The sequence below is a fragment of the Cotesia glomerata genome, linkage group LG4 (genome assembly GCF_020080835.1).
Source record: "Cotesia glomerata isolate CgM1 linkage group LG4, MPM_Cglom_v2.3, whole genome shotgun sequence".
In the NCBI taxonomy this organism is placed as follows: domain Eukaryota; kingdom Metazoa; phylum Arthropoda; class Insecta; order Hymenoptera; family Braconidae; genus Cotesia; species Cotesia glomerata.
In genome coordinates this window covers 13,727,136-13,752,826 of record NC_058161.1, presented here as the reverse complement: position 1 = coordinate 13,752,826, position 25,691 = coordinate 13,727,136, and the positions used below count along the sequence as shown (strand labels likewise).

Below are 25,691 nucleotides of genomic sequence, written 5' to 3'. Positions count from 1 at the left end.
GTATTAACTGATCAATATGAACCTAGCAACGTAAACAGCTGCAAATCAAATCAATAAAATGGAAACCGCGACAAACCTTCTGTCAAATTTTTACGGGGTTAATTATCCAAAAAACGGACCCAAAATTTCTAAATTGACCAGCTACATTGGAAATAGTACCAAAGAGCCTCAATTATCGATTTCTTCTTCTTCTTCCGTCGATGAAAGCTCTCAAAATTTCAACAGCGAGGTAAGAAATTCGAAAAATGAATTTTAATTGCTAAATTAAGAAATGACCTCGTATCTCGTGAACTATTGACATTTTTAAAGATATAAGCTCACTCCGACGTTACACTGATCGAGACCTTTCATTTGAATACCCACATCAATTTTTCATATATTTCATATATTTATATATGTTATATATATATTATATATATGTATATATGAAAAATATATCAAAAATGCATGTGGGTATTCAAATGAAAGCTCTTGACGAGTATAACATCAGGATGAGCTTATATCTTTAAAAACGTCAATAATTAAGAAATGACCTTGTATCTTGTCAACTATTGACATTTTCAAATATATAAGCTCATCTCGACATTCTACTCATCAAGACCTTTCATTTGAGTACCCACATCAATTTTTCATATATTTCATATATTTATATATATATAAGATATATGTATATATGAAAAATATATCAAAAATGCATGTGGGTACTCAAATGAAAGCTCTTGATGAGTTTACCATCAAGATGAGCTTATATCTTTGATATATATGTTATATAAATGTATATATAAAAAATATATCAAAAATGCATGTGGGTACTCAAATGAAAGCTCTTGATGAGTATAACATCAGGATGAGCTTATATCTTTAAAATATGTATTATATCTATGAAAAATGTATCAAAATTTGATGTTATTAAAAAAAAAATTATTTTAAAAAAATTGCATTTTTTTATTTTTAAAAATTTTTTTGCTATATTTAAATAATTCATTTGTTCTGTTTACTGCAAGATTGCTAATTAATAATTAATTATACAGGTAAACACTTCTTCCGAAGAAATCACAGCCCATAACCTGTTGAAGGTTTCAATAATCGACGAATTTGACAAGGAAATTGATTTTGAATTTAAAAATTTGAATTTTGGAGAAGAAAGCACTCAAATTTTGGATGAAGTTAATAATGATAATAATAATGAGAAGCAACAAATTGGAATTGAGAAGGAGGATATGTTAGATACTTATTCTGAAGTTTCAAGTGTGAAGTCAAAGGTTAGAAATAATAAAAATAGAGCGGGAAAATTTGAAAAGGAAAATTTTAGGCGGTCAAGAATTGATACGGAAGTTCTAAAGAAAATTCCCGTTTTTAATGATAATTTTTGCGACCTTTCGAACAATGATTTAGAAGACTTTCCTTTGGATTTAATAGAGAGGATTAAAAATGTCAAGGTATGAATTTTTAACTTACCATTAAGAAAATTGAAAATTTTCAAAAATCGGGAAGTTATTGGTTGAACGGCTTGACCAATTGGAATGAGCTAAGCGGGATTCGATTGAGTTCCACCAAATTTAGATTTCCTGAACATTTGAACCAATTCGGACCAGTAGATTTTGAGAAATCTCAAAAATAAAAAATTTGAAAAACTGTTTTTTTGAAATAACTTCAAAACGGCTTTTCCGATCGATTAACAAAATTATTCGGTTCTTAACCTTGAAAAACCACGTCGATCGCCACCAATCCGGTCAAAATCGGCTGATTCGTTCGTGAGATATCGTTTTCGCAAAAAATTGAAAAAAAAATGTTTTTTTGAGCTCGAATAGCTCAAAAACAAAATAAGTGACATCTTGAGCTCTTAGGTATGAAATTAGCGGAAAGTTGCTAATTTTTTTCATGTTTTTGGAAAAAAATGGACGAAATTTTGAAGTTTTGAGGCTCAGGGATTTTAAAAGGGAAATTTTGGGAAAATAATTGGGTTTAGAGGAAAATTTATAAGACTTATTTGTAAATAAAAAAATTTTCTATCAATTTTGTTTAAAACTTTTTTTTGTAACTTTAATAGTTAAAGAGATATATTAATTTCAAATTATAAAAATTTTAGTTTTTAATTTCACCGCTATGTGGCGCATTGTAGCGAATTTCTTCCGCAAGTTTGAAGAATTTTTTTGAAAAAATGCTGCTTAGAAATTTTGCATTAAAATTGTAATTTTTTGAATTTTAGATGCTGTACCTAGGAAACAATAATTTAAAAAATTTACCTGATGAATTATTCGAGAAATTAAAATTTTTAGAGTGGTTGGATCTGAGGAATAATAAATTGAAGACTTTGCCGAAGGGAATAAAAAATCACAATTCTTTAGAAACAATTTTACTCCAAGGAAATGAAATTGAGAAGCTTCCGGAGGAACTTTGTACTTTAGAAAATCTAAAGGCTGTTAATATTGGGGGAGGGTGTGTATTTCCACCCCCAGAGGTTTGGATGAAGGGGTTTAGAGAGGTAATGGAAGTTTTGAGAAAAGAGTGGAACAAAAATCACCCGGAAAAGTATTTACCTCGCAAAGGTTGGTAAAATTTACAAAAAATTCCGTAAAAATTTAACTTTAAAGGACTGTAACTCTTTAAGGGTTGATTTTATTTAAAAAACCAATGATACCTTTTTTGTAGGGAATTTAATTTTCTATCAAATAAGTTAATTAGAATATTTTTAAAAAAATTTTTTAGGGGTCAAAATTATAAAAATGTAATTTTTTAGCGACATAAATGTAACAGTTTCAAAATTGCTGGTTCAAAGGGTTCTAGTGGTTCTTTTTTAACCGGATAAAATTTTGGGGCTTTTATTCAGTACCTAGAACTAATATTTAGAACCATATTTCAAAATTTTTTGTAATTAGTCCCAAAAAAACTTAAAAAAACATATTTTTTTCTCCAAATTTCAGTATTTTTGATCTTTTAAGGGCTTCAATTTTTTAAGGGTTGATTTTATTAAAAGTCACTTAGACTTTTTTTGTAGGGGATTAAATTTCGCATTAAATAAGTTAATTAGATTATTTTTAAAAATTTTTTTTGGGTATCAAAATTTAGAAAAAAGAAATTTTTGAGTTTCAAAAATATCCAATTTTTTAGTTGAGCCGCTTAAAAATGGTAATTTTTGTTTTTATTTCAGAAGAAAAGCTTCCAATTTTATCTCAAAACATCTTTGGAAGTTCTAAAAGGCCCAAATTTAGGCCTAGAAGTCCCAAATTTTCCAAAAATTCAAGATTACGGAGGTTAAATTACAAACCGTCGAATAAATGTCCGCAAATTCGCAAATTATTATGCCCAAATTGTGTAACTTCTCTGGAAAATTCTCAAAATAAGGCCCTAGATTTTGGAGAAGAAGATTCTGAAGAAGGGTACCAATTGAAAGTCCATATGGTTAAAAATAAAACAAAGAGGAACAAAGAATATTTGGAAAATGAAGAAACTTACTTGGGTTCCAAGAACTGGGGGCCTAATAAGCGAGATTTGGGACTGTTGGTGAAACTGGAGGAAGAAGAGAGAGAAAATTTGGAGAAGGGGAAGGTTAGGAGGGAGAAGATTAGTTTAGCGGAAGAGATGAAGCGAATTGAGGACATTCAGGTTAAGGAACGGGTGTACAATGTTGTCACTAATGACGGGGTGGTTACTAAATTGAGGCCTATGAGGCTGGGGGATCCTGATTGGGTCCTAGGTTTTGTGGAGAATTATCTTGGGTTTCATAAACAGGTTATGGCTCCATACACTGGGTTCAAAAGAATTTAATTGTAATGGACTCAAAAAAAAATCTGAAAAGAACATGAAATAAATAAGTGAAAAAATAGGTAGGAATTGTTATTTTATTTTGAGACCTAAAAGTTAGGTTTAAGGAACTTAAGATTGTTCCTGGAACCGAGTAATGTTCCTGGAACCTAGTATTGTTCCTAGAAAATAACAATGTTCCAATAACCTAGCAATTTTCCTAGCAGCAAGTATTGTTCCTAGAACCTAACAATGTTCCTGGTACTTATTGTTGTTCCTAGAATTTATTACTGTTCTTAGAACCTAATATTGTTCCAAGAACCTAACAATTTTCTGGGTACAAAATATTGTTCCTAGAACCTAAAAATGTTCCTGAAACCTATTGTTGTTCCTAGAATTTATCACTGTTCTTAGAACTTAGTAGTTCCAACAATATAAAAATGTTCCTAGAACCAAGTATTGTTCCTAGAATTAATTGCAGTTCTTAGAACATAATTTTGTTCCTAGAACTTCACATTGTTCGTAGAACTTATTTCTATTTCTAGAACTCAACATTTTTCTTAGAATTTACTAATGTTCCTAGAACCTTGTATCGTTTCTAGAACTTATGATTGTTCCTAGAGTTTATCACTGTTCCTGGAACCTAACATAGGACATAACACTGTTCTTTAAGAAACCTAAAAATAATTTTCACTTGGTACTTTGTAGAAGCTCATTCTGTTTTTTATAAAATCTTATGTTGTTCTTAGAACCTCACATTGTTCTTAGAACATATTATTGTTCTTACAACTCTAAATCGTTCTTGGAATTTCTTACTGTTCCTAGAACCTAGTATAATTCCTAGAACTTAGTATTATTCATAAAATTTATCACTGTTCCTAAGACCAAGTGCTGTTCCTGGAACCTAGTATTGATCCCAATGTAACTTCAGATATAACTCAATTTTCTTCCTTACAGAATCTTAAATTGTTCCTTATGGAACCTAAATTATAACTTAATATCATTGTAACCTAAAAATAATTGATTATTAAGAATTACTCTCTAAATAAGCCCTAAAAAAGATTATTTTTAAATTGAACCTAAAAATTAAACCTGAATAAAAAAATACAATAAAAATAATTTTAAGTACCCTACTCATTAATAAATCGATTTTGTTTTTATTAATAAATGATCACATTGTTTTGAAATATTACATGATATTAATTATTATAATTACTATAAATATGTGCATCATTATCCCTAGATCCTCGTGTCTAGTGCTCAATTTCTAGTAATATTTATCATTAATATTATTGTTATTATCAATTATTAATAATTATTAATTATTTTTGTTTCTTTATCGATCGTTAATCAGTAAAAAAAAGGTTACCGGGTAAAAAATGCTGATTACGGATATGAACCAGGTTATGGGCCCAGACCATCAAAAAGTGGTGGGGGGGTTAGAGGTTAGTGGGATCGAGGAGGAGCTTGGGGTGATTAATACCGGGCAGTGAATTAAGCAAATATAGTTTGTTTATAAAAACAACCGCGGAGTTAGCCTTGTGTTAGAAGCTCCGTGACATTGTGACCACGCCTGGAAGCTCCTCCTGACCCTGGTTGTAGTCTACGAACCCTAGCTTCCCATAAAACTCATGGGATTCTTTGTCCATTGCGCTTATGGTCGTGTGGATCCCAAAAGATCCTGACAACAATATTTTCATTGTCATTATTGCAATTATTAATTCAATTATTTATTTTTTGAGGTTAAAAACTCACCGTTTGCTCGCAGCGCCGCCAGTGAGCAGGTTATCAGTCTCTTGGCTATTGATTGGTCCGTTACTGTTGGTAGTAAGGAACACATCACTAAAGATGGGAACTGCTGTGATAATTGCTCTGGAACCTCCGGAGAAAACGAGTGAAAGTATCTTATAGCCTCCTAAAAATTAATTTATGATTTTTTTTGTGGGTAATTATATTTAAGTCAATATATCCTCTAAAATTTTTTTCCTGAAACCTATTATTGTTCCTAGAACCTTACATTGTTCTAGGAACATGTTATTGTTCCTGGAACCTGTGATTGTTCCTGGGACCTGTTATTGTTCCTGGAACATATTATTGTTCCTAGAACCTATCATTGTTCTAGGAACTCGTTATTGTTCCTAGAACCTATCGTTGCTCTAGAAACTCGTTATTATTCTTAGAACCTATTAATGTTCTAGAAACTTGTTATTATTCCTAGAACCTAATACTGTTCTAGGAACCTACTATTGTTTTTCGAACAAGGTATTGTTCCTAGAACCCATCATTGTTCCGGAAAAATGTTATTGTTCCTAGAACTTATGATTGTTCCTAGAACATAGTACTGTTCTTGGAATCTACTATTGTTTTTGGAATCTGATATTGTTCCTAGAATCAATCATTGTTCTAGAAACTTGTTGTTCCTAGAACCTATTGTTGTTCTAGGAACCTAGTACTGTTCTATAAACCTTATATTGTTCTTGAAATTTAATAATGACCCTTAGTATAAAAACGTTTCTTGTGGCTATTTTTTAAGTAATTAACAAAACATACCTGAACACTTTCAGGAAGATCGTTGGTAATATCTTCCAAAGGATATTTAACCTTTAATTCCGGGATCCAAGCAACGGCCATTTTCTTGTAGTGAGTTTTAATATTAAGCGCCGTCAGTGCGTAGCCTACGAGGCCAGAGTCATCTTCAACCACCATACAGAACTCGGGGCTTATTGTCAAGAACCCGCCGACCAACCTAAAAGGAAAAGAAATCAGTATATATCTTGAATATATTCGATTTAATGACTACCATTTTGTCTTACCTGTCAGCCACCGCAGAAGTTCCCGTAACTCCAGTAATCCGGTTACAAAGGGCGTAAACTGCATCCTCATCAGAAGGTAAGTAAGGTCTGACGGTGTAGATGATACTGGTTGGAACTTCTGGAGCTTTGTAGACAAACAAATCGTTTCCACTGTCTACTGGTATTAATCTCTGCAAAAAAATTTTGATAATTAGAAATTTGGTTCTTGGAACCGAGTTATGTTCCTATGGAACTGTATTTTGTTCTTGGAATTTTGTAATGTTCTTCGAACCTATTATTGTTTTTGGAACCTTTTATTGTTCCTAGATTCTATTATTGTTCTTTGAACGTATAAATCTTCTAAGAACCAGTTATTATTCTTGGAACCTATTAATGATCTTGGAACCTTATATTGTTCATAGAACCTACTACTGTTGCTGGAACCTACTATTGATCTTAGGACCTTTCATTGTTCTAAGAACCAGTTATTTTTCTTGGAATCTACAATGGTTCCTAGAACATACTTTTGTTCTTAGAACCTATCATTGTTCTAAGAATCAGTTATTGTTCTTGGAACCTAATATTGTTCTAAGTACCTACTATTGGTCCTACTATGGGTCTTAGGACCTGGTATTATTTCTTATGGAACCTACTGCTGTTCTTGGAACCACGCATTGTTCTTGGAACTTCGCATTGTTCTAAGAACCTTATATTGTTCCCTATTGTACTATAAATTAAATACCTGTAAATCTGCAGTTAATCCACCCCGAAAAACCCATGGCTCCTGATCACCACTCATGAAAGTTTCTTTCCACCCATTAGAGAACCCTGAACATAAAATATTAATTAATTGATTAATCTCTTAAATAATAATTAATTTAGAATTAATAATTCGATAAGATCTTCAGGCCTCTGCTTCTTAATAATTAACGTAATTCAGTATAAATATAAACTAATATCATGATAATATTTGTAATGCTTATTAATTTAATTACGTTAATCATAAACTATCTAAACAATTAATAATTAATTAATATAATTAATAAAAAAAAAAGTTCCCGTACATGTGTAGCTGCCTTGAGTAAACGTCGTCATCGATGACTGGAATTTTCCAAATGCTATGAACAGTACACGAAAAATAGTTATTAATTAATGATTAATGATTGACAATTAGTCACTAATGTTAATTACAAAGCGGATTGATTAGGTTTTTGTAGGATAAATTGATTAATTAATAATAGTTGATAATTCAGTAATCAGTGGTGGCAAAGAGTGCTTACCCAGCCATTTGACATACGAATTAAGAAGGGAGATTACGCCTCTCATGTCCCAGATATAGGAGTACAGGTCGTAGAGAAGTTCTCGGTTGTCACAGTAAGTCATTCGCTGGAACAGGCGGTTCACTGCTTCACACATGTCGTTGAATTTTGCAGCTCTTGATAACCATTCTTCGTACTGGAAAATTTAAATTTAACTTATTAGTGTTCCTAGAACTTAATATTGTTCCAAGAACCAACTACTGATCCTAGAACTTAATATTGTTCTAAGAACCTACTACTGTTCCTAGAACTTAATATTGTTCTTAGAACTTGATATTGTTTCTAGACCTTATTATTGTTCCTGGAACCTATTGCTGTTCCTAGAACAGTATTGTTTCTAGAATTTAATATTGTTCCAAGAACTTGATATTTTTATTAGAACTTAATATTGTTCCAAGAATCTATTATTGTTACTAGAACCTAATAATTTTCTTAGAACTTAATATTGTCCTTACAATTGATAACTGTTTCTAGAACTTGATAATGTTCCTAGAACTCAATATCGTTTCTGGAACCTATTGCTGTTCCTAGGACAATATTTCTAGAATTTAATATTGTTCAAAGAACCTAATATTATTCTAAGAATCTATTATTGTTCCTAGAACTTAATATTGTTCCTAGAACTCAATATCTTTCCTGGAACTTATTGCTGTTCTTAGAATTTAAGTATTGTTCCTAGAACGAAATATTGTTCCAAGAACTTATTATTGTTCCTAGAACCTAATAATGTTCTTGGAACTTAATACTGTTCTTGGAACCCATTATTGTTCTTGGAACCTAATAATGTTCTTAGAACAATAAATTGTTCTTAGAACCTTAAAAAATTCTACCTCCAGAAAAATCAAAAATTAATCTTACATCAGCCTTGCAATTCTCATCCTTCTTCTTCAACATAACATGCGCATTACTCTTCAACCAATTAAATTCCTGAAGAACCTGAATCCCCTGTCCACCATGTTCAAACGGCAAATAAAACAGGTCACAGAGCAATCCAAGGTCTTCTATCGTAAGCATTTTGTCCTTATCCTTCCCCCCTTCTCCATCAACGCCATCTGTCTCAACAATCATCTGAGTTCCATTGACCTCCTCAACTTGCATACTTCCGGATGTTCCACTGCAGGTGGAGGTGTTCTCGACCATAGCCTCGTCATCCTTGACCGTCTGACTGGGTGAATTGCTCGGAGTCGTGTTGCAATCCATCGGTTCCGTTACTTCCGGAGACTCCAGGTTCTCTTGTTGGTTCCTGGAACCGGTTCCATCTTCAGTTCCAAGTTTCTGAGCCTCTGTTCCACCTGTTCCAACCGTTCCAGCTGTTCCAACAATTCCACCTGTTCCAGGTCCGTTCTCGGAACAGGCGGTTCCAAGAACGGAATTTGAAGTTCCAGTGCTAACATCTACCGGTTCCACTTTATTATCCGACACCAGGCTGTTCATAGCTGGACCAGTCGGCCCTGGAAAGTCGCTCGTGACGCTGGAACAAACTTCTGCAAGCGCCGCTAGGTGGTTCGTGTTCCCTGAGGCGGTAATTGACGCGGTGGATACTGTCGACACTGTAGAGGTCGCTGTTAAACTCATACAAGTGTTCACTGAGGGAATTATCGGAATTGGAACAGAGGGCGCCACTGCAGGCTGCGGTTTTGCAATCACACCCCAGGCGACTTTTTTTTTGGAAAATTCTATAAGCCAGTCTTTGATAGCTGCTTTTAGGGCGTGTCGTGGGTGGTACATGTTCGGCGATAAGGTACTCGGAACATCCTCCCCCACTACGCCATCTTCAGTTTCAGTTTCTAATTTTATGTCCGCTGATACTGTGTCGTTGAGACTCAGGTCACGTTTTCCGTCAACGTTGCAGCGGCTCCATTGGGCTAAAGTGTGGATTGCGATAAAATTGGCGCCATATTCACAGTTCGGGTTTGTTAAGACACCTCGTAATTTTGGGATCAAATCTGGTGATCTGAAAAAAAAAATTGATATTTTTATTTAAGTTGCTTTATTTCTAGGTACGTAATTAAGAAATGACCTTGTATCTTGAGAACTATTGACATTTTTTAAGATATAAGCTCATCCTGATAATGCACTCATCGAGACCTTTCATTTGAGTACCCACATCAATTTTTCATATATTTTATATATTTATATATATATCATATATATGTATATATGAAAAATATATCAAAAATGCATGTGGGTACTCAAATGAAAGCTCTTGATGAGTATAACATCAAGATGAGCTTATATCTTTGATATATATGTATATATAAAAAATATATGAAAAATTGATGTGGGTACTCAAATGAAAGCTATTGATGAGTCTAACATCAGGATGAGCTTATATCTTTAAAAATATCAATAATAATAATAATAATACTTACCTTCCAGAATAAGGTCCCAAAAAGACTCTTTTTTGATCATAATCATTAGCATGAAGATTATCCCAAATAACCGGCGGCCTTCTGAGTACCTCAGTGATCTCTTCAATGCTCTCTGGAGTAAGGAGCCTGGAAATAACCTTAGGTCCGGTCCACATGATATCAATCTCCTGAGCAAGCTTGCTTCCTAGGGTATTCAAGTACTCGGAACTGGGAACATTAGGCATGGCTCTAGTGGCGCAATACTGAGTGGGACAGAGTAGGAACTTCGGCTGTCCCAGGTGCTGGAAAATGTCATTGGTCACCGAAACCTGGGCGTGGGCGAACGACTGGAAGACTTCCTTGTCAGCTTCGGACATTTCCGGCTCAATATCGTCAAAGAGCAGGGCGAAAGCCGTGCACCCAAATTGAGAAACTTGCTCCAGTTTCCGCTTCAGAGCTGTTACTTCCTTCACGCTGGAGTAAGTTATGTCCAGACCTGGAGACAGAGCGTAGTAAAAGGTAATTCCAGAGTCCCGAGCGGAAGTTATCAGTCCTGTTAAGTGCTCCGCTTCTTCGACTGTGTAGAGGTCGCGCCAGAACGCGCGGTGCTTGTAGTCGTCCTTTGGGGCGTACAAATATGAATCCATGCCCCATTTTTTCATTCTGAAAAATAAAAATGTATGTTATTTATGAGGAGTATGGAAAAGGGAGATAATTAAGGGGTGACTTACTTTTGGAAGAGGTCCTTTCGCTGCTCGGAGGTCCATGGCCGCCCGTAGAATCCTGGAAGATTTAAAATAATATTTAGAAGTAATTTTAATATTGAGCAGGTTGATATCTCCTAAGGTTATATCTTTATTTGTTATATATTAGCTTATATCTCCTAAAATATTAGAGATAGACCTATAGCATAGGAACGTTTTTTATAGGAAATTTCCTAAGCTACAATTTCGATTTCTTATAAATTTTTCCTAAAATCAATATTTTAGGAGTTATGGTCATTTTTGTAATTCCTAAATTACAATTTTTCTAATCACTATTTAAATTCCTACATCTCCTAAAATATTGAAGATAGACCGGATAGCTCAAATTATAGAGCTATAGTATGTAGTATAGTTATAGCTAAATTTATAGTTCCTAAATAATAATTTTCAATTTTCAACTTCCTAGTCACTCCTAAAGTTCCTATATTTCCTAAAATATTGAAGATAGACCTATAGTATACCAACGTTTTTTGTAGGAAATTTTCTAAGCTACAATTTTGGTCTCTTATAAATTTTGTTTAAAATCAATATTTTAAGAGTTATAGCTATTTTTGTAACTCCTAAATTACAATTTTTCATTTTCTACTTCCTAATCAATATTTAAATTCCTATATCTCCTAAAATATTAAAGATAGACCTGGAGTATGAATACGTTTTTTGTAGGAAATTTTTTAAGCTAGAATTTTGGTTTCTTACAATTTTCTCCTAAAATCAATATTTTAGGAGTTATAGCCACTTTTATAGTTCCTAAATAATATATTTTCAATTTTCCACTTCCTTATCACTCCTAAAGTTCCTATATCTCCTAAAATATTAAAAATAACCCTATAGTACAAAAACATTATTAATAGGAAATTTTCTAAGCTACAATTTTACCTTTACAATTTTCTCCTAAACGCAATATTTTAGGAGTTATAGCCACTTTTAAGTTCCTAGAGTGCTAATTTCTAAATTTCCACCCAAAATTTTATAATACTGAAGTTAGCCGTCAGCTGTGAATTTTAAAAATTTTTTTAACAAATTAATAACAATAAAAAAATGCTTCTAAAAATTTTCACTGGTAATTTTTATTAATTTTCAAAAGTGGAATTTTTTAATTAAATTTTTATTATAATTATTTAATTGCTATTTTTAGATGTTTCTAAAAAAATTTTTAATATCTGCCAACTTCAGTGTCATAAAATTTCTCCTAAAAAAATTATCCAGAATCCCTAGACGCCTTCCTACCCTCTCCTCTAGGAACACCCAGGCTTGCTTATACTCAATCCTCAGGATTTTCAATCCTCTACAAGATTATGCTCATAAAACTCCTAAAATTAACCTTCCAAAAATTAAAATAAATATTAATAAATAAATAATTAAATTTTTATTCTTACCCTCGACAACTCCGCAGATAAAATTTCCATTTTTGGTATTAGAATTATTCGTTCCATTAGTTTCTGTCATTTTCACTCAACACTCCAAATTTTTTTTTTTTTTTTAGTAAAAAAAAATTTTTTTTTTTTTGTTTAAAACACTTTTTAATTTTTTTTAATAATATTATTAATTACACATTAATTTATTTATTAAAAAATTAAAATTTTTTACTTGCTATTTTTTCAAGGATTAAAAATATTAAAAATGTTACAGAAATAATTTTAACACCTCAAATGTTAATTTATTTTATTTATTGCCTTGATTATATTATTTTTATATATTTAATATATATTTAGTGGGTAAATATTGTTATAAAAAGTGCACTTGTGTACTTAGTTTACTTAGTAGCAAGTAATCAGACATTCGACATCATGGACTGCCAAGTTTTGATGTTTTTTTGGGGTTATTGTTATGATTGTAGATAAAAATGGCTTTTGCGCATGCGCAACCAGCGCAACAAAAATTGGCGGGAAATTTTAAATTTAAAAATTCTTTTTAAATTTTAAATTATAAAAATTATTATTTAATTTAATCAATTAATTAATTAATAATTGAATTGATTGATTATTTGATTGATAAATGAATAAATTTAATAAATGAGTTAAAAAATAAAATATAAATATTTTTTTTTTCTATTGCTAAAATTTTTATTTTTATTTTAAAATTAATCGTATAAAAAAATCATAAGACATTTTTTTTTAATAAATTAAATTTTCTAAAATTTTTTTTGTAAAATCAATATTTTTGTCGTAATAATAAATAATTAAGCTATTTATTTTTAAATTAAGGTAAAAATTTTGGCTTGACTTATTAAAAAGTATTAAAATTAAAAATTTTTTTTATTAATTAAATTAAAATTAAAAACAAAAATTTTTTTTTTAAATTACACATAATTCTTCAAATTTTATGTAAAAAATTATTATTTTTTTTGCAATAATTTTTTTAATAAAAAAAATTATTAAAATTTAATTTTCAAATGTAAAAACTTTATTAAGTTAATTGCAATTTAAATTCAAAGTTTTTAAGAATTCTAAAGAAAAAACTCGAAATTTCGTGATAAAAAATTAGAAAATAAAATTTTTCCAGAAAATAAAATTTTTCCAGAAAAATTAACAATATTCAAAAAGCAATTAATAAATTGTCGTTTAATTGCTCTCTAAGACAATTATTAAATTGGATAAATTATTGTCTCGACTATATAACATGATTTATATTTAAAATTGTCACTTTTATCCTGACAAAAGTATAATTCACACTTAATATCAGCGTCAATAAAAAGTTTTATTGAATATGAGCGCAATTATAATTCCGGAGCACGTATTGTTCCGCATCTTTAAACACATGGACCCAATTACACTCCTTAAACACCGTTACGTCCATAAGTACATGAAAGATTTGATCGAACAGGATTTCGGTATTTGGCGTCGATTGATTTTAAAAACTTCGGAAATAACACCCTGGAAGGAACAACTGATAAATCTTCGCTATCCTTACATAAAAAGAGAAAATTACAATCGTTTGACTAGCGAAGAATATCGAGAGTTATTTTTCGAATTTATAAAATTGTCCCGGGCTAAAAATATCTTTTGTGTAAATAAATTATCGGTAACTCATCCACCAATTCAAAATGATCACGATATACACTTTGACACATGTGGTAAGAAATAAAGATAAATTATTGAAATTGAATATAGTAATTAATCATTTATTAATTTACCTTTCAGGAAATTATTTCGGGTGTTTTAGTAGAGGAAGTAATTATTTAGCTCTCTTTCGTTTGGATACCGGGGAAATGTTAATAGACCCCGTTAATATTTTCGAATACGCGAACGCTTCAATTGAAAATCCTCATAGAAGGTTGCGTGTGCAACAATTCATGATGTGGTGTCCAGATGGTTAGTATAAAAATAAAAATATAAACTAAGGAAGCAAATTGTCATATAGAAATTGAACAATTGGAATGTAAATTGTATATTTGCTTGAGCAAGATTTAGGTGCCAGTGTCTTGAGAAAAACTACAAATTGCTAGTGTCTTTTTTTACACGCTTTATATTAGCTTCACTTGTATGTCAGTTTGTTTGTTTGTCAGTTTGTCAGTATGTTAGTAACTCTCCGTGGGTAATCTGCGCGCCTGCGGCCTTCCTTGGTTCTGGTAGCCGTTTCTCAGGCTCGCTCTCCGAAATCGAACTCTGATTCCCCGTATTTATAATATTTATAAATAATTATTTTTTATTAGCTTCACTTGTATGTCAGTATGTCAGTATGTCAGTATGTAACTCTCCGTGGGTAATTTGCGCACCTGAATATTTTTGATAATCAACAAATAATAGTTTAAAAAAACTAAAAAATCACGCTTTTATAAATAAACCAAACTAAAAAGTAAAAAATAAATAATAGTTTAAAAAAACTAAAAACACGCTTTTTATAGAAAACCAAACTAAAAAATAGAAAATAAATTTTAATTAAGAATAGTGTTAAAAATTTCAACAAATATAAATTAATAATAGTGTAAATAAAAAAAATGTATTTTATTTTAAAAAAAGCGTGGGGTGCTTTTTAAGATATTATCAAAATGATAATCACTCTACTCATATCTGTCAATAAAATATTTATAACTATTGACACCATGCACCTCACGCTTTTTTTAAAATAAAATACATTTTTTTTATTTACACTATTATTAATTTATATTTAATGAAATTTTTAACACTATTCTTAATTTAAATTTATTTTCTATTTTTTAGTTTGGTTTTCTATAAAAAGCGTGTTTTTAGTTTTTTCAAACTATTATTTAATTACATATGGGTCTTGCTCAAGTTCATGTAGAAAGAACTGCTTCAAGATTTATACAGGGTGTCCCAAAAGTCACGGACGCCATTGTAGCATCTGATGAAAAAAATAATTCTGAGACGAAAAGTCCTCAGCCATTTTTCAATTAACCGCATAGATAATTAATTATTAATTAAAAATAACGTCTCTTTATTTCTTAGAGAGAGAGCGCCCGTGTCCAGTAAAGTATGTGCCAAACAAAGACACAACTAACTGTATGACTAACTAGTTTCTATAGCTAACGTAGTCACACATATTTACTTACACATTCACACTTGCAAGCGTCTTCGTTGGAACGCACTTGACTTGACACTAGCGCTCTCTCTCTCTCTCTCTAACGCATAAAAGGACGTTATTTTAATTAATAATTAATTATCTATGCGTCTGATTAAAAAATGGCTAAGGATTTTTCGTCTCAGAATTATTTTGTTTATCAGATACTACAATGGCGTCCGTTACTTCTGGGACACTCTGTATATAACTAGCTCAAGACATTTTTGTGCAAGAATATGAGACAAGTCTAATGCAAGGTGCATTGAAAAACTTTCTGACGGATTTTATGAATCAGAAACTCAGAACAGACACTTACCTATCACTTGCTCAAGATTTGCTCAAGATCCGTAATTCTCAGTAATTTGTTAATTTCTAAAGCATTTGTCGACCAAAAACTAACAGCAAATGTTGAAGCGTGACTTGCTCAAGATTTGCTCAAGATGCATCATGCATTATATATTTTATAGCACTTTTTCCCCTCCACTACTTGAAGATGTATTGATTAAGTGGTGCTCATTTTAAAATAATTTTGTCTTGATCGATAAAACAGTAGGTCTATACTCTAAAAGGTTAAGCTGAATGAGATCCACTGATCCTATAGGAAATTTAGGAGGGGTAGAATGATAAGAACGGTCATTCGAAAACATTTGCAGATCTTGAGCAGATCTTGAGCTAGTCATGCACAAGTATAGACTTTGATATGGCTCTTTACCGTAAGATGGACGGTGGCGTTGTTTACTCGGTGGGTCTTATATACGTGACTGAATAAAGTAGTCAGTACTTGTCTTGGATAGCTTAACTGGTAGAGCCCTTGGTGCGTAACCGAGAGATCTGGGTTCGATTCCCAGTCTGGGCTGTCTGATTATTTTTTCAATTACGGAAAAATTCCCACTGAGTAGGTCCTCCCTTTCCCCTATCCGTTCTTTCCCAACTCCCTTAAAAATTTTCTTTGATATGGCTTCTGGTTTCAGTCTTTCTCTAGAATTTATATAGTTAGTTTATCGATAAGCATCTTCAGATATTCTCAATTTTCTTACACAATTCTTGAGCTATAATCTGGCTGAAAGTTCTTGTACAAGGCTTGTTCAAGACTTGTCAATTGAATTTGCTACAAGTATCTGGAGCAAGACCCATAGGTAGAAAAAGACACTAACAACTATTGAAATTGAGACCAGACTTGCTCAAGCCTTGCAAAAGATTGCTATATGGTACCATATATTGTTTTTTCATACACAAAATTTTTATTTTACCAGAAAATAGATTATTTTGCATATTCGTACATGAAAGAGAGGGCTTAGTGATAATAGACGTTAAACAACGACTTCGTATAAGGACGCCGACCCTTATTTCTGAAATGCCAATTATGCGTCGGGATGGAAATTATACTTCCTTTAAACTCGTGTAAGTAAAATTTTTATTTATTTTAAGGCTTATTATTATTCATTTTAAAGCTAATTAATTTCGAATTAAAGGAATAATTCGAGCGGTGATGATATCTACGCACAAATGCATATTCAAGATTCATTTCACATAGTGAGGTTAAGATGGGCGACAGAATCTCAAAATTTAGTCGCCGAACATGTTTTTTTAATCGAACCTCCCTTCCTCTATTTAGGCATAACACCCATAATTAATGTCAATAATTCAACGGTGAGTGTTTAGATATTTTAATTAGTATTCATTAACCCTCGATTTATTATCTTAATGCCCTATCAAAATTATCCATATGGAAAACCAGCCTAGATTCCCACATGGCGTTTTTGGATAGATTCCCATATGGTTTACTATATAGGAATCCAGGGTACGATCCTACATAGATTCCCATATTAATCAGGCGAAAAAAAATTTATTTGAAAAATTAAAAACAATTATGAAGTAATTGCTATTAATTAATTATTAATTGAAATAAATTCTGAAAAAGGGATTTTGTAATTTTATCTAATGAAAAAACTGCTTGCGTCTGATGGACTTGAACCCGGTACCTCATGGTTGACAGTCTTCTACGCTACTCACTGGCCTAAGTCACGTTGTTACAAGGTCTATGTTTATTCCACTTACATAAATTCACTATAGGAATCCATACTTCCGATGTGGATTTCCCATACAGAAATCCATCAACCCACAGGTTCCTATGTGGATTCCTATAGAAATTCATATTTCCTATGTGGATTTCCCATAAAGGAATCCATGTATCCACAGGTTTACGTGTGGATTCCTTTAGGAATCCACACTTCCAATGTAGATTCCTATGGGTTCCTATACGAATCCATACTTTCTCATGTGGATTCCTATATAAACTCATGTGGATTTTTTTGATAGAGTATTTATTCCTTATATTTTTCAGATTACGCTTATTTACATCTTCTCAAACAAGAAAGTATTATTCCAAGCTAAGGTTCCGGAAACAATAATAAGCCCCGTACAAATTAGTGAGAATTCCAGGATCGACATATTTGTAATGAATAAGGATAGCACAGATTTTTATATTAATGTCCACAATTCTCAAATTTTTACAGTTGTAGATCGACCAAGTAAGTATTGATGTATTTTAATTTTCCAAGAGAGTTCTAACTTTAACTGTACGGATTCTTTTTTTTTCTATTACTCGAAAACTATCAAGCGAATTTATTTTGAATATTGAAGGCACTATCTTACATGTCTACAATTTGTTATAAATTTTGAATTTTGTAAATCGGTCGGTTAGTTACTGAGATAATAATAATTCGTACATCCGTACATAAAATTAAAATTCAAGATATTAATACTAATGAAAATACTTTTTTTCAAGAAAATACACTGACAATTGCACTGAAGTTAAAAAATGGACTAATAAAAGAAAAATTGTACCAAATCCCAATCATTAAAAACGATCGTGTTGGATTTGTTAAAATCTTTATTAATAATCTGTTCATTTTTACCATAGAAGGTCAGTATAATTAACATTATTGATTGTTTACAATTGCAAAATTATATTTATTGTTGAATATAAATAAAAATAAATTTTTTGTTTTTTTTTAGGCATTGTAAAAGTTTACAGACTTAAAAATCCATTGCATTTACTTCATCTCACCTTTGTGGACCCTCCAAATTTAAAGTTAACGCTTAAAACTGATATAAATTTTGCATATTTTAGACATATTAAAATCAAATTAAAAAATGACAAATTATGTCTAGTATGTTACGGATCACACGAAGAAATATGTATACTACCATTTCAATAATTAAAATTCAACAATGTCACATCAAATAAACTTTTATTATCAGTAGAACAATAAATCGACTTTTTTCTTTCAAAATATTATTTTTCTAATTTCTTCGACTCAGTGGAACACAAGAGACATTGCTCCTTGATTTGGAGTTGTGTCTTTTTAAAGTTTCATATCATTCTCACCAATAGTCAATTTATTATGATAAGTATTTAGGCTGCATTCGAAAATGCTCTATCTCTGGATGCATAATTAAGAAGTGACCTTGTATTTTGTGAACTATTGACATTTTTAAAGATATAAGCTCATCTTGATGTTACACTCATTAAGAGCTTTCATTTGAGTACCCACATCAATTTTTATATATTTCATATATTTGTATATATTATATATATGTATATATCAAAAATATATCAAAAATGCATGTGGGTATTCAAATGAAAGATCTTGATGAGTATAACATTGGGATGAGTTTATATCTTTAAAATATATATTTATATATATATAGATAGTGGGTAAATACTGTTATAAAAAGTGCACTTGTGTACTTAGTTTACTTAGTAGCAAGTAATCAGACATTCGACATCATGGACTGCCAAGTTTTGATGTTTTTTTGGGGTTATTGTTGTGATTGTAGATAAAAAAGGCTTTTGCGCATGCGCGGCCAGCGCAACAAAAATTGGCGGGAAATTTTAAATTTAAAAATTCTTTTTAAATTTTAAATTATAAAAATTATTAAATTTAATCAATTAATTAATTAATAATTAAATTAATTGATTATTTGATTGATAAATGAATAAATTTAATAAATGAGTTAAAAAATAAAATATAAATATTTTTTTTTTCTATTGCTAAAATTTTTATTTTTATTTTAAAATTAATCGTATAAAAAAATCATAAGACAATTTTTTTTAATAAATTAAATTTTCTAAAATTTTTTTTGTAAAATCAATATTTTTGTCGTAATAATAAATAATTAAGCTATTTATTTTTAAATTAAGGTAAAAATTTTGGCTTGACTTATTAAAAAGTATTAAAATTAAAAATTTTTTTTATTAATTAAATTAAAATTAAAAACAAAAATTTTTCTAAATTACACATAATTCTTCAAATTTTATGTAAAAAATTATTATTTTTTTTGCAATAATTTTTTTAATAAAAAAAATTATTAAAATTTAATTTTCAAATGTAAAAACTTTATTAAGTTAATTGCAATTTAAATTCAAAGTTTTTAAGAATTGTAAAGAAAAAACTCGAAATTTCGTGATAAAAAATTAGAAAATAAAATTTTTCCAGAAAATAAAATTTTTCCAGAAAAATTAACAATATTCAAAAAGCAATTAATAAATTGTCGTTTAATTGCTCTCTAAGACAATTATTAAATTGGATAAATTATTGTCTCGACTATATAACATGATTTATATTTAAAATTGTCACTTTTATCCTGACAAAAGTATAATTCACACTTAATATCAGCGTCAATAAAAAGTTTTATTGAATATGAGCGCAATTATAATTCCGGAGCACGTATTGTTCCGCATCTTTAAACACATGGACCCAATTACACTCCTTAAACACCGTTACGTCCATAAGTACATGAAAGATTTGATCGAACAGGATTTCGGTATTTGGCGTCGATTGATTTTAAAAACTTCGGAAATAACACCCTGGAAGGAACAACTGATAAATCTTCGCTATCCTTACATAAAAAGAGAAAATTACAATCGTTTGACTAGCGAAGAATATCGAGAGTTATTTTTCGAATTTATAAAATTGTCCCGGGCTAAAAATATCTTTTGTGTAAATAAATTATCGGTAATTCATCCATCAATTAAAAATGATCACGAGATACACTTTGACATATGTGGTAAGAAATAAAGATAAATTATTGAAATTGAATATAGTAATTAATCATTTATTAATTTACCTTTCAGGAAATTATTTCGGGTATTTTAGTAGAGAAAGTAATTATTTAGCTCTCTTTCGTTTGGATACCGGGGAAATGTTAATAGACCCCGTTAATATTTTCGAATACGCGAACGCTTCAATTGCAAATCCTCATGGAAGGTTGCTCGTGCAACAATTCATGATGTGGTGTCCAGATGGTTAGTATAAAAATAAAAATATAAACTAAGGAAGCAAATTGTCATATAGAAATTGAACAATTGGAATGTAAATAGTATATTTGCTTGAGCAAGATTTAGGTGCCAGTGTCTTGAGAAAAACTACTAATTGCTAGTGTCTTTTTTTACATATGGGTCTTGCTCAAGTTCATGTAGAAAGAACTGCTTTAAGATTTATACAGGGTGTCCCAAAAGTCACGGACGCCATTGTAGCATCTGATGAAAAAAATAATTCTGAGACGAAAAGTCCTCAGCCATTTTTCAATTAACCGCATAGATAATTAATTATTAATTAAAAATAACGTCTCTTTATTTGTTAGAGAGAGAGCTCCAGTGTCCAGTACAGTATGTGCCAAACAAAGACACAACTAACTGTATGACTAACTAGTTTCTATAGCTAACGTAGTCACACATATTTACTTACACATTCACACGTGCAAGCGTCTTCGTTGGAACGCACTTGACTTGACACTAGCGCTCTCTCTCTCTAACGCATAAAAGGACGTTATTTTAATTAATAATTAATTATCTATGCGTCTGATTAAAAAATGGCTAAGAATTTTTCGTCTCAGAATTATTTTGTTTATCAGATACTACAATGGCGTCCGTTACTTCTGGGACACTCTGTATATAGCTAGCTCAAGACATTTTTGTGCAAGAATATGAGACAAGTCTAATGCAAGGTGCATTGAAAAACTTTCTGACGGATTTTATGAATCAGAAACTCAGAACAGACACTTACCTATCACTTGCTCAAGATCCGTAATTCTCAGTAATTTGTTAATTTCTAAAGCATTTGTCGACCAAAAACTAACAGCAAATGTTGAAGCGTGACTTGCTCAAGATTTGCTCAAGATGCATCATGCGTTATATATTTTATAGCACTTTTTCCCCTCCACTACTTGAAGATGTATTGATTCAGTGGTGCTCATTTTAAAATAATTTTGTCTTGATCGATAAAACAGTAGGTCTATACTCTAAAAGGTTAAGCTGAATGAGATCCACTGATCCTATAGGAAATTTAGGAGGGGTAGAATGATAAGAACGGTCATTCGAAAACATTTGCAGATCTTGAGCTAGTCTTGCACAAGTATAGACTTTGATATGGCTCTTTACCGTAAGATGGACGGTGGCGTTGTTTACTCGGTGGGTCTTATATACGTGACTGAATAAAGTAGTCAGTACTTGTCTCGGATAGCTTAACTGGTAGAGCCCTTGACGCGTAACCGAGAGATCTGGGTTCGATTCCCAGTCTGGGCTGTCTGATTATTTTTTCAATTACGGAAAAATTCCCACTGAGTAGGTCCTCCGTTTCCCCTATCCGTTCTTTCCCAACTCCCTTAAAAATTTTCTTTGATATGACTTCTGGTTTCAGTCTTTCTCAAGATATTATATAGTTAGTTTATCGATAAGCATCTTCAGATATTCTTAATTTTCTTACACAATTCTTGAGCTATAATCTGGCTGAAAGTTCTTGTACAAGGCTTGTTCAAGACTTGTCAATTGAATTTGCTACAAGTATCTGGAGCAAGACCCATAGGTAGAAACAGACACTAACAACTATTGAAATTGAGACCAGACTTGCTCAAGCCTTGCAAAAGATTGCTATATGGTACCATATATTGTTTTTTCATACACAAAATTTTTATTTTACCAGAAAATAGATTATTTTGCATATTCGTACATGTAAGAGAGGGCTTAGTGATAATAGACGTTAAGCAACGACTTCGTATAAGGACGCCGACCCTTATTTCTGAAATGCCAATTACGCGTCCGGATGGATATTATACTTCCTTTGAACTCGTGTAAGTAAAATTTTTATTTACTTTAAGGCTTATTATTATTCATTTTAAGGCTAATCAATTTCGAATTAAAGGAATAATTCGAGCGGTGATGATATCTACGCACAAATGCATATTCAAGGTTCACTTCACATAGTGAGGTTAAGATGGGCAACAGAATCTCAAAATTTAGTCGCCGAACATGTTTTTTTATTCGAATCTCCCTTCTTCTATTTAGGCACAACACCCATAACTAATGTCAATAATTCAACGGTGAGTGTTTAAATATTTTAATTAGTATTCATTAACCCTCGATTTATTTTCTTAATGCCCTATTAAAAATATCCATATGGAAAACCAGCCTAGATTCCCACATGGCGTTTTTGGATAGATTCCCATATAGTTTACTATATAGGAATCCAGGGTACGATCCTACATAGATTCCCATATTAATCAGGCGAAAAAAAATTTATTTGAAAAATTAAAAATAATTATGAAGTAATTGCTATTAATTAATTATTAATTGAAATAAATTCTGAAAAAGGGATTTTGTAATTTTATCTAATGAAAAAACTGCTTGCGTCCGATGGACTTGAACCCGGTACCTCATGGTTGACAGTCTTCTACGCTACTCACTGGCCTAAGTCACGTTCTTACAAGGTCTATGTTTATTCCACTTATATAAATTCACTATAGGAATCCATACTTTCGATGTGGATTTCCCATACAGGAATCCATCAACCCATAGGTACCTATGTGGATTCCTATAGAAATTCATATTTCCTATGTGGATTTCCCATAAAGGAATCCATGTATCCACAGGTTCCTAAAGGAATCCACACTTCCAATGTAGAGTCCTATGGGTTCCTATACGAATCCATACTTTCTCATGTGGATTCCTATATAAACTCATGTGGATTTTTTTGATAGGGTATTTATTCCTTATATTTTTCAGATTACGCTTATTTACATCTACCCAAACAAGAAAGTATTATACCAAGCTAAGGTTCCGGAAACAATAATAAGCCCCATACAAATTAGTGAGAGTTCCAGGATCGACATATTTGTAACGAATAACGATAGCAGAAATTTTTATATTGATGTCCACAATTCTCAAATTTTTACAGTTATAGATCGACCAAGTAAGTATTGATGTATTTTAATTTTCCAAGAGAGTTCTAACTTTAACTGTACGGATTCTTTTTTTTTCTATTACTCGAAAACTATCAAGCGAATTTATTTTAAATATTGTAGGCACTATCTTACATGTCTACAATTTGTTATAAATTTTGAATTTTGTAAATCGGTCGGTTAGTTACTGAGATAATAATAATTCGTACATCCGTACATAAAATTAAAATTCAAGATATTAATACTAATGAAAATACTTTTTTTCAAGAAAATAAACTGACAATTGCACTGAAGTTAAAAAATGGACTAATAAAAGAAAAATCGTACCGATTCCCAATCATTCAAAACGATCGTGTTGCATTTGTTAAAATCTTTATTAATAATCTGTTCATTTTTACCATAGAAGGTCAGTATAATTAACATTATTGATTGTTTACAATTGCAAAATTATATTTATTGTTGAATATAAATAAAAATAAATTTTTTGTTTTTTTTTAGGCATTGTAAAAGTTTACAGACTTAAAAATCCATTGCATTTACTTCATCTCACCTTTGTGGACCCTCCAAATTTAAAGTTAACGCTTAAAACTGATATAAATTTTGGAATTTTTAGACATATTATAATCAAATTAAAAAATGACAAATTATGTCTAGTATGTTACGGATCACACGAAGAAATATGTATAATACCATTTCAATAATTAAAATTCAAAAATGTCACATCAAATAAACTTTTATTATCAGTAGAACAATAAATCGACTTTTTTCTTTCAAAATATTATTTTTCTAATTTCTTCGACTCAGTGGAACACAAGAGACATTGCTCCTTGATTTGGAGTTGTGTCTTTTTAAAGTTTTATATCATTCTCACCAATAGTCAATTTATTATGATAAGTATTTAGGCTGCATTCGAAAATGCTCTATCTCGGGATGCATAATTAAGAAGTGACCTTGTATTTTGTGAACTATTGACATTTTTAAAGATATAAGCTCATCTTGATGTTACACTCATTAAGAGCTTTCATTTGAGTACCCACATCAATTTTTATATATTTCATATATTTGTATATATTATATATATGTATGTATCAAAAATATATCAAAAATGCATGTGGGTATTCAAATAAAAGCTCTTGATGAGTATAACTCATATTAATTAATAATATTGCCATAATAATTAATTAATATTGCCATATTAAAGCAAATTTTTCAAGGGAGTTGGGAAAGAACGGATAGGAGAAAGGGGGGGACCTACTCAGTGGGAATTTTTCCGTAATTGAAAAAATAATCAGACAGCCCAGACTGGGAATCGAACCCAGATCTCTCGGTTACGCGCCAAGGGCTCTACCAGTTAAGCTATCCGAGACAAGTACTGACTACTTTATTCAGTCACGTATATTATTTTCTGCAATAACTTAGAAACTAATCGGCCGAATTGTTTAAAAATTGGTAGGTTGTATCTTAGGTACCTACAGATTGTTATAGATTTTGAATTTTGTAAATCGGTCGGTTAGTTACTGAAATAATGATAATCCGTATATCCGTACATAAATTTTGAATTTAAAATATTAATACCAACAAAAATACTTTTTTCAAGGAAAGAAACTAAGAATTGCGCTGAAGTTCGAAAATGGACTGATAAGAAAAAAATCGTACCGATTGCCACTTAATGAAAACGACCGTGTTGCATTCGTTAAAATCTTTATTAATAATCTGTTCATTTTTACCATACAAGGTCAGTATAATTAACATTATTGATTGTTTACAATTGCAAAATTATATTTATTGTTGAATATTAATAAAAATAATTTTTTTTTTTAGGCATTATAAGAGTTTACAGGCTTAAAAATCCAACGCATTTACTTCATCTCAATTTTGACAATCCTCCAAATTTAAAGTTAATCCTTGAAACTGATATAAATTTTGGCAACTTGAAATTTGTTAAAATCGCATTAAAAAATG

At 30.9% G+C, this 25,691-nt stretch overlaps 4 protein-coding genes across 5 annotated transcripts; 3 read left to right on the top strand and 1 right to left on the bottom strand.

Moving 5' to 3' along the window:
• The first annotated feature begins 58 nt into the window (after nucleotides 1–58).
• LOC123263108 lies at nucleotides 59–4,817 on the top strand. The gene is made up of 4 exons (XM_044725644.1): nucleotides 59–229; nucleotides 1,032–1,262; nucleotides 2,264–2,549; nucleotides 3,152–4,817. The coding sequence occupies exons 1-4, from the start codon at nucleotides 59–61 to the stop codon at nucleotides 3,766–3,768; spliced, it is 1,305 nt and encodes a 434-aa protein (XP_044581579.1). The 3' UTR covers nucleotides 3,769–4,817.
• Nucleotides 4,818–5,093: 276 nt separating this feature from the next.
• LOC123263502 (protein O-GlcNAcase) lies at nucleotides 5,094–12,505 on the bottom strand. 2 transcript variants are annotated; one of them, XM_044726319.1, is made up of 11 exons: nucleotides 12,347–12,505; nucleotides 10,938–10,989; nucleotides 10,228–10,869; nucleotides 8,714–9,809; nucleotides 7,817–7,991; nucleotides 7,601–7,654; nucleotides 7,279–7,364; nucleotides 6,558–6,727; nucleotides 6,295–6,490; nucleotides 5,500–5,659; nucleotides 5,094–5,425 (listed from the first exon to the last, which is right to left on the bottom strand). In XM_044726319.1, exons 1-11 carry the CDS (start codon nucleotides 12,414–12,416, stop codon nucleotides 5,289–5,291), a joined length of 2,838 nt encoding a protein of 945 aa, XP_044582254.1. In that variant the 5' UTR covers nucleotides 12,417–12,505; the 3' UTR covers nucleotides 5,094–5,288. The 2 variants fall into 2 exon arrangements, with proteins under 2 accessions (XP_044582254.1, XP_044582255.1); XM_044726320.1 differs by lacking the exon at nucleotides 7,601–7,654.
• A 1,222-nt stretch (nucleotides 12,506–13,727) lies between these two features.
• On the top strand, nucleotides 13,728–17,150 carry LOC123263102. The gene is made up of 4 exons (XM_044725639.1): nucleotides 13,728–14,043; nucleotides 14,111–14,281; nucleotides 16,742–16,889; nucleotides 16,961–17,150. The coding sequence occupies exons 1-4, from the start codon at nucleotides 13,728–13,730 to the stop codon at nucleotides 17,148–17,150; spliced, it is 825 nt and encodes a 274-aa protein (XP_044581574.1).
• Nucleotides 17,151–22,699: 5,549 nt separating this feature from the next.
• LOC123263101 lies at nucleotides 22,700–24,430 on the top strand. Its single transcript, XM_044725638.1, has 4 exons — nucleotides 22,700–22,871; nucleotides 23,554–23,740; nucleotides 23,998–24,135; nucleotides 24,228–24,430. Exons 1-4 carry the CDS (start codon nucleotides 22,728–22,730, stop codon nucleotides 24,428–24,430), a joined length of 672 nt encoding a protein of 223 aa, XP_044581573.1. The 5' UTR covers nucleotides 22,700–22,727.
• The last annotated feature ends 1,261 nt before the right edge of the window (nucleotides 24,431–25,691 follow it).